Source organism: Danio rerio, chromosome 21, assembly GCF_049306965.1.
Source record: "Danio rerio strain Tuebingen ecotype United States chromosome 21, GRCz12tu, whole genome shotgun sequence".
Taxonomy (NCBI): domain Eukaryota; kingdom Metazoa; phylum Chordata; class Actinopteri; order Cypriniformes; family Danionidae; genus Danio; species Danio rerio.
In genome coordinates, this window is record NC_133196.1 from 16,188,783 (window position 1) to 16,197,500 (window position 8,718).

The 8,718-nt window shown below is 33.3% G+C and overlaps 1 protein-coding gene across 7 annotated transcripts in view; it reads right to left on the reverse strand.

The window, feature by feature from the left end:
* Nucleotides 1-161: 161 nt before the first annotated feature.
* Nucleotides 162-8,718, reverse strand: part of si:dkey-11o18.5 — a 29,673-nt gene continuing 21,116 nt past the window's right edge. For 2 of the 7 annotated variants that reach the window (XM_073935100.1, XM_073935102.1), the window contains exons 20-29: nucleotides 8,578-8,715; nucleotides 8,375-8,499; nucleotides 5,913-6,006; nucleotides 5,360-5,506; nucleotides 5,111-5,236; nucleotides 3,532-3,656; nucleotides 3,348-3,447; nucleotides 2,405-2,595; nucleotides 1,798-1,848; nucleotides 162-1,558 (exon numbers count right to left, since the gene is read on the reverse strand). In XM_073935100.1, coding sequence (XP_073791201.1) covers nucleotides 1,810-1,848; nucleotides 2,405-2,595; nucleotides 3,348-3,447; nucleotides 3,532-3,656; nucleotides 5,111-5,236; nucleotides 5,360-5,506; nucleotides 5,913-6,006; nucleotides 8,375-8,499; nucleotides 8,578-8,715 — 1,085 coding nt within the window. In that variant the 3' untranslated portion in view covers nucleotides 162-1,558; nucleotides 1,798-1,809. Of the gene's footprint in view, nucleotides 1,849-2,404; nucleotides 2,596-3,347; nucleotides 3,448-3,531; nucleotides 3,657-5,110; nucleotides 5,237-5,359; nucleotides 5,507-5,912; nucleotides 6,007-8,374; nucleotides 8,500-8,577; nucleotides 8,716-8,718 lie in introns of all 7 variants that reach the window. The other 5 variants (XM_073935099.1, XM_073935101.1, XM_021469038.3 and 2 more) reach the window with 3 other exon arrangements.

The window sequence follows — 8,718 nt, forward strand, 5'->3', positions numbered from 1 at the left end:
CTAAGAGACGCGGTAATTCGGTTTTGGGGTTGTCTGCAGTTGTTAAAGAAAATATGGGCTGTCGTTGAAAAATGGGAAAAACACAAAATACACATGTATTATTTACATAAAGATTAAAAGGTGACTTTGTATGCAAAGTCATATAAATGTGACCACACGTAAACATTAAGCAACGAACATTTTTATTGCTAATGCTTAAACATTCTAATGCTAATGATTTTTTTCCAGAACGTATAAAAACAAACAATCTAATGAATAAACTGAAGTGTAGAAATAAATTTCACTTAGGAATTACAAGTTCATTTCATATATTTTTAGTAATAATTTTCAGTATATTACTATAGCCTATTGTTACAGCTGAATTAAATTTGAAAACACAGCATGCTGGCTGGGTATGTTTTGACGCTGGTCTTCTACATGATTTTGATGCTGTTTTTGCTGGTTTCAATACTGGTCTCAATGGTGGTCAGAACCAACACTGAGACCAACAAGACCAGCATTTAGACCATAACCATAAACAGCAAGACCAGTAAAATCAACATTGAAACTAGCAGGACCAGCATTAAAACAAGCAAGACCAGCATTAAAACATACCTTTACCAGCATATGGGCTGTCGTTGAAATATATGAAAAAATACATGTATTGTTTACTTAAAGTTAAACAGTGACTTTGCCCTTAAATGTGACCACACATACATTTTAATGCCAAAACATTCTAATGCTAAATATTAATTTCAGAATGTATAAAAACAATCTGGCTAATAAATAAATGGAAACAATTAATATAGAAATAAATTCCACTCTGGAATTACAAGTTCATTTCATAACTCTTGAATGTTTTTATTTGAGTAACTTTGATATATTACTATAGGCCTATTGTTACAGCTGAAATAAACTTGAAAACTTAAAAAACAAAAGGTTTGTGTGTAAACCTCAGAGTTCAAACTGCTTTAGTGTACATATTTTTATAATATTTAAAATCAGAAAGAATGTGTACAACTTCTACATGTTTAAATTGTTCTAAAACTTTTTATAAAAATAATCTCAATTTAATTTACATTTAATGAGAAAAGGAACAGAACTGGCACATACTTAATCAATGGAACAACATGTGTTTAATTTAGAAACCTCTTAATCATCAAAAACTGGAACTTAATCTTTTTTTTTAAATTTTCTTATAACAAGAACTATTGTATTAAATCAGTAGATTCTTTTAGAACCACTGCTGTTCTGTCAAATACAGAATCTATTAAATCAAAGACCATAAACCACAAAATCCTCCAAATGTATTGCATACAAACCAATGACCATAGTCAAACCATAGTAAGTAAAATAAGCTGTTTTATATTTACCCTAATATATAAAACCTTGTTTTGCTTAGCATCAGTGTTGGCATTTTGGCTGTTTGTTTGCTTGTGTTACAAAAGGCATCCTAATGGTATCCTACCCATCAGATTCTACTGCCAATAGTGTATTGGAATGCTTCTGAGGTTGAGGTTAGGGTTAGGGAATGATGTAATCCATGGGTGTCCAAACTCTGTCCTGAAGGGCCGGTGTCCTGAAGAGTTAAGCTCCAACCCTGATCAAACACACCTGAACCAGCTAATCAAGCTCTTACTAGATAGACTAGCAACTTCCTGGCAGGTACATGTGTTGAAGCAAGTTGGAGCTAAACTCAGAAGGACACCGGCCCTCCAGGACAGAGTTTGGACACCCCTGATGTAGATTCTAGTTCTTCTACAGTCTTTTACAATCAGTTCTCCTGCTGTAATGTCCACTGTTTTGCTTGAAGGTCACCAAAATATCCTCCTATGCTCCTGTACTCTCACTCACCTCCTCCAGAGGTGCCTGAAAACATGCAAAAAAGATATTTAAATATTATAGCACAGTATATTAGAGATCACAGCAAAACACATATGTCAAAAGTAAATTGTTTTCATGTGTGTGAATATTCCTTTAAAGTGGCTAATATGTAAGAATTTATGTGCAAATGTTTATTTTAATTTTAAACTACAATTTCTTTTGCCTTAACAAATTTGAATAATAAAAAAATTATTCTCTGACTTCCTTGGTTTCAAATGAAGTGCTCAGCAATGCACATTTGATCAAAAATTGAGTTTCAACATATTTACAGTCGGAAATTAACATGTCTTCATAAAACACAATCGTTACTTAATATTCAATTGAGTTTGGGTGTAAAAGAAAAATCAATAATTTGTACTATTGACAATTTGGAATGACAATGTGATGTGTTTTTACTTGAACAGGTAGAAAGTGTATTTTATGTATGGCCTCTTTATTTAAAAAGAGCTCTTAACAGCTTACTGATAACAGCAAGTGCTTCAAAACTCAACATATAGCCACTTTAAGCTAATATAAGAACAGATCCAATCATGTAACTTACAGTATCTCCAGAATCATACATGTCATTTCCAAAGCCAGAGCAGCTTACATGAGATCCGCCTGAGGACTGCATTATGGAACTTTGTTTATTCTTTCGGTAGAGCACCAGCAAGACAGCGAGAATCACTAAAAGCACAATGACGACCACAATAGAGGCCACAATGGTTCCCGTGTTGGCAGATGATGATGAGCCTGAAAATATAAATGGGGTAATCACTCATTTATTTAAATGCACACACACACAAATCTATACAGTAGGTACACTGTAAATCAGGGGGGGGAAACTCAATTCCTGGAGGGCCGAAGCCCTGCACAGTTTAGTTCCAACCCTGCTCCAACACACTTACCTGTAGGTTTCAAACAAGCCTGAAGGACTCAATTAGTTTGATCAGGTGTTTTTAATTAGGGTTGGAACTAAACTGTGCAGAGCTGCGGCCCTTTTGGGGGATACATAATCTAATTAATTTTATTAAACCATTAGAATTTCCATATTTTATCCATAACCTACTGCAGATAAAAATAGTAGTCTAGAGTTACAGCCTTTCGATTATTGTGATTACATGATATTTAAGACACAGCAATAGTGTCAGATGCAGCAGATTGATTTTATGGCTGCAGGTTAAACTTTCTGGCACATTTACAGCACTTGCATAAATTGAAAAAATGTAAACAAAGAACAGAGTTGGGCCTATTGGTGTGTGCGTGTGCCATTGCATGCAAGGTTTCTATATTTATAACCACCTCAGAGGATATAGGGGGTCGCGTATCACTGCATTGTTATTTTGGGGGTCGAGGGCTGAAAAGTTTGGGAACCACTAAAATAGGTTACAAATTTTTACTAGATAATTTTTACCTTTTTTGACAATTGACATTAACATTTTTTTTTACAGTGTAGAATTTTAATAATGCAATTTGTATGACACAAAGACAAAAAAAAAACTTACTTTGGTCAGTCTTTTGTCCAGCACAGTTCACTCCTACTGTATAGCGTAGATCATCCAAGGCAAGAACTCCTTTCTCTCCTTTAAAACCTTCTAGTACAATCTGCCTCTCAATGAAACACACATAGTTAGCATGATTACACATTCTCAATCTCATGCAGAGGAATGCAGAATAAGGTTTGGTCACCTGGTACTCGCTTTCTGAGGTGATATCGACACTAAAGTACTTCCAGTTTCGATCACCCTCATTTAGAGTTAGCAACTCTTGTTTGGTCTCTTCAGACCGCCTCCAAACTGTGAGTTTGGTGTCATCTTTTGTAGAAAGCAAAAATAAACAATAGTTATTATCATTTATATATTAATCATTGCATAAATGAGTAAACTCAGTTTGAAAATATTCATCCATTTCCCAGTGAATAAACTGTGTATTTTGTTGCATTTTTACAAAATAGGTTATTAAATGTGTTTATTCACTAGCATAAGAATGTGGTCACTTAATATCTCTAGAATAAGAAAAATAACCCTTTTAAATTGCAAAAATAATTACAACTTAAACCAAATTTAGCTAAATTAAACATTGTCTTGCCCACCTCAATCTATCCTATTAATTACAATTTAATTTTGTTTTATGATAACACATTACTTGTTTTTTGACAAATAATCTTCAAATTACTTTGCTAAAATAGTTTTAGTTTTGTCTTTTTTTACTGACTTATGTAATTTTAAACCAGTAAACCAGATCTGTACACATATATGATTGTAGAGGATCCCAAAGAAAGCAGTATTAATACTTGGATATTTTAAATACGATTCAGAGTTACATGATCGCAATCTAATATACTGACAGTGAAGTGCTCTGGAAACACTTATTATTATCAGTGGTGGAAAGAGAACTGAAAATCAAACTTAAAAAAGTAGCATTACTTGCCTAAAAATGTAGTGCAAGTAATAAAAGTCTGTTGTTAGACCTTTTAAAAGGTACCAAAGAGTAGTCAGTATTACGTTGTAAAAAGCTGATGCATTTACATTTAATTTGTGGATGTGTGTAAACGTAACATTCTGTAGTGCATTTAATTATCAGAATCATAAGAGAAAGAATCATATATGTATATTGAAGTCAGAATTATTAGCCACCCTTTGAATTTTGTTTTCTTTTTTAAATATTTCCCAAATGATATTTAACAGAGCAAGGTAATGTTCACAGTATGTCTGATAATATTTTTTTCTTCTGGATTAAGTCTTATTTGTATTATTTTGGTTAGAATAAAAGCAGTTTTACATTTTTAAAAAAACATTTTAAGGTCAAAATTATTAGCTGCTTTATGCTATTTCTTTTTTCAATAGTCTACAAAACAACCATTGTTATACAATAACTTGCCTAATTACCCTAACCTGCCTAGTAAACCTAATTAACCTAGTTAAACCTTTAAATGTCACTTTAAGCTGTATAGAAGTGTCTTGAAAAATATCTAGTAAAATATATTTTACTGTCATCATGGCAAAGATAAAACAAATCAGTTATTAGAAATGAGTTATTAAAACTATTATGTTTAGAAATGTGTTGAAAAAAAACTTCTCTCCGTTAAACAGCAATTGGGGGTAATAATTCTGACTTCAACTATATATATATATGACACTTTATTAAAATTAGTAAATAAAAAAAAACATACTGAACCCAAATCTGTTAACGGTAATGCATGTTAACTAAAAACTAAGTAACTAACTAAATAAAAAAATTTCATTTTGATGATAGAGATGCATCATACGTATGGTTGGCTGATAGACCCAAAAGCTCAGACAGGTTCCTTTGGTTGATGACAGATGCGGGCTCAGCAACAAAGCATTATGGGTAGCAGTGTCCCGATCCGAATTAGGAAGCACCAGGAAATGTCCTAGAATCATAAATGTTACTTAATTATGGCTTAATATTATCCACAAAACAACAGTGAGGTTTTACATTCCATACTACTTAGCTACAAATATCATGTATGAATAAATGAAAGTGCATTCATTACCTTCTGTGTTTGATGTTCGGTCGTATGGTGGTGTGTTGTAGAACATCTCAGTTTGCGCACTGGTCACATCCCAATCTAACCAGTCTAGGGATGGATTTTGAGTGTTGGACCAACTACACAAACCATTCTCAAAATCGCAAACGCTGTCTGAAACACACATAAGCTCAAATTAGCAGAAAGTCATGCAAAAAGGAAAGCCATTTTCGGGCAAGAGATTGTAACGGTAATTTTACAAACAGGGCAGCACAGTGGCTAAGTAATTAGCACTGTCACCTCATAGGTTGCTGGTTCGATTCCCGTCTGGGTCAGTTGGCATTTCTGTGTGGAGTTTGCATGTTCTCCTCATGGTGGTGTGGGTTTCCTCCAGGTGCTCCGGTTTCCCCCACAGCACAAAGACATGCGCTATGGGTGAATTGAATAAACTAAATTGGCTGTAGTGTGTGTGTGAATGTGAGAGTGTATGGATGTTTCCCAGTACATCCGCTGTGGTGACCCCTGATAAATAAAGGGACTAAGCTGAAGGAAAATGAATGAATGAATGAATTTTACAAACCTTTTGGAGGGCAGCTGTGGGTGGAGTAGGTGACATCATCAATGGCAATAAAACTTGAACTGCCTCCTCCTCCTCCTTTCACCTCAAACTGCAGCTGAGTCACAAAAATATATAAAGCATTTAGACACATCAAGACCATGCATTAAGGCTAAAGACTGCAGGTGAATAAGTTAAAAATAAGAAAAATCACCATACTGTTGATTACATAGAATTATTTTGTAAAACAATATATAAATATACAAATTTTTAATAAATGTTATATTTAAATATGCAAATTAGGCATTATTTAATTAAACATGCACTTATTTTAACACATTTCCAGCACTGGATGAAGTCATGTTTAAAATTATTGATTGATTTTTTTTACTTTACATGATTTTACAGAGTTGATTTTGGGTATCTCTTTTTGTCACATAATTATAAAATATTGCAAACAGAGAGAAAATAAATATTATTACAATTTCACAATAAAGAATAAAATGTTGTATATAATAAGGCTATAAAAGTTTTAGAGCGCAGTTAAAGATTCAAGAAACCATCAAGTACTCTTTTTTTAAAGATTTTAACAGATTTGTATGTTGAGCATTAGTTAACATTAGCACCTATCAGCTTTAATTGTGGGGAAAACTGGATAATTTTGACCTTTTGTAAGCTAATTTCATCCTTTGGGTTTAAAATCATTATTAGGGCAGGATCAAAATCAGTAACGTATCGCTATCTGCCGGTGCAGAGATTTTATCTTTGATTTATTTATGTGTTATTATTTTACCAGGAATTTGCCATTAAGATATGCTTCTCTTCTACAAGGGGGTCCTGGCCAAAATGGCAGAACAAAACGTTTCAGACAGAAAATTAGACACAAATAAAATATCACAAATTAAAATTTAAACAAAACACTCACATGACTCTCTCAGGTAAGACTTCAAAAGATTTTAAAAAATATTTAGAGATGGAATTGTTTCTAACATAATATCACTCCGCATTTCATGCCATAATGTAGGGCCAAAAGAAGAGAACAGTGTTTTACCAAATTTCTGTACATACTCTAGAAACAATTAAATGTAATTTATAAGAATTTTGTGTACTATAGCTACAAGTATAATATGATAAAAGGTTACAAATATAAGATGCCGATTCTAGTGGTGAATTGAAGCATATCCGTTTTTCTATTTAGGGAAGACCAACCAACCATTTTCTACAAAGTACAATGATAGGTATGTGAAGATGCATGGACAAAATTTTGAGGTAGACTTGAACTGAAAGAGGGAGGTTTCGTGACCCTTTATAGTTTTTTTTTATTTGCTTTGGCTCAATTCTCAATTTTTTCTTTTTCTTTTTCAAAACAAGTCCAGATCTCTGAACAGTTAGCTTATTGTTCACTTGAGAGTGGAATTTCTTGTTGATTTAAGCAAATTGCAAATGCTTTGTCATGGGTGTGCAAACAGTAAGTACAATAGTCTGCAGTTTAGACAAAAATTAATTCCATGTGATCAAAATGAATGAGTCAATTCTCATTTAAACGGTCAAACCCTTTACAACTTCTCCATTATTTTAATCGTGTAAGCCATCACACTCAAAACTGTTTATTCAATTATCAAATATTTGTATTTGAACCATAAATATCTGATGTTGATATTGTTTGTGCTAAATTGGTAAATGACCTCTAGTTGTGTGTGTGTATATATATTGCCCACATCACAATCACAATCCAATATTTTTTTTCATGGATGATATTTTGTAGAATGTTTGTGTATTTGTGGTAACAATACGAAATATATAATACAGTAATTAGACAATCAAGATTGCACAGTGCATGTAATACTTTTGTACACAAATAAATGTACTGTATAAATACAAATATTCATTTATTTATTTTTCTATGTACTATTGACTCCTCTTAACATAATAAACTTCTTTAGATTATTTTAAACCTTAATTTTCATGGTTGACTGTCATAGAGTAATAGACTACTAATTATTTTGAGCAGTGTAGCTCACACAATGATAAATACACTTTGTGTTTTGGTGGCCTTAGCCAAATTACTGACACAATAACTAGGTTTTGAAGCATGAATAAAATGTTTTGTGTGAGTAACTACATTTTGCAGACATTCAATTAAGTTATGAAGTCCCAGCAAACAGTTTTAAGATTAGCACTCACAGTTTAGAGAATGTTACGACTGTTTCGAAAAATGTGCCAAAGCAATTGAGAAAAACTGTAAACTAATAAAAATGGCACTGTTAAGGAGAAAAAAATATGTTTGAAAAAATTATGTAAGTGAAATCTTCAAATGGAACTGATAAAGTGCAGCAAAAGAAACACTTGAAAGTGTATTTTCGTATGTTTTCATTACATTAGAAATCCCAAATCTAAAAAATTACACGTGAAAAAAACAACAACAAGCAAACTAGTAGTGTTACCACAGCAACTCATTTACAGAGCCAAGGCAGCAGATCACTTACCTGCCAGTCTCCATGATTTTCAACATTTCCTTGCGCATGTCGCCAGGCTTGTCCCTGGGTGACACTACTAGAGAATAACAGTATTCTGTCTCCATTAGAAGGCTTCACATAAACGCTTAGTGTGCCTGAATTGGGATACACATCAGTTATTTGACTTGAGAATGAATAGCTGTGGTCACCATTACCAGATCATCTTCTGTCACCTGGTTTGTCTCCTCCTGTATGGTACCAGAAGTGAACGCATTCAGTGTGAGACAAGCCTTTTCGCACAGGGGAGGTTAAGGTGGTCACGCTGCCCTCGGGAAGGATATCCACACTGCTATGGGCCAGCATGTAGAAACCTG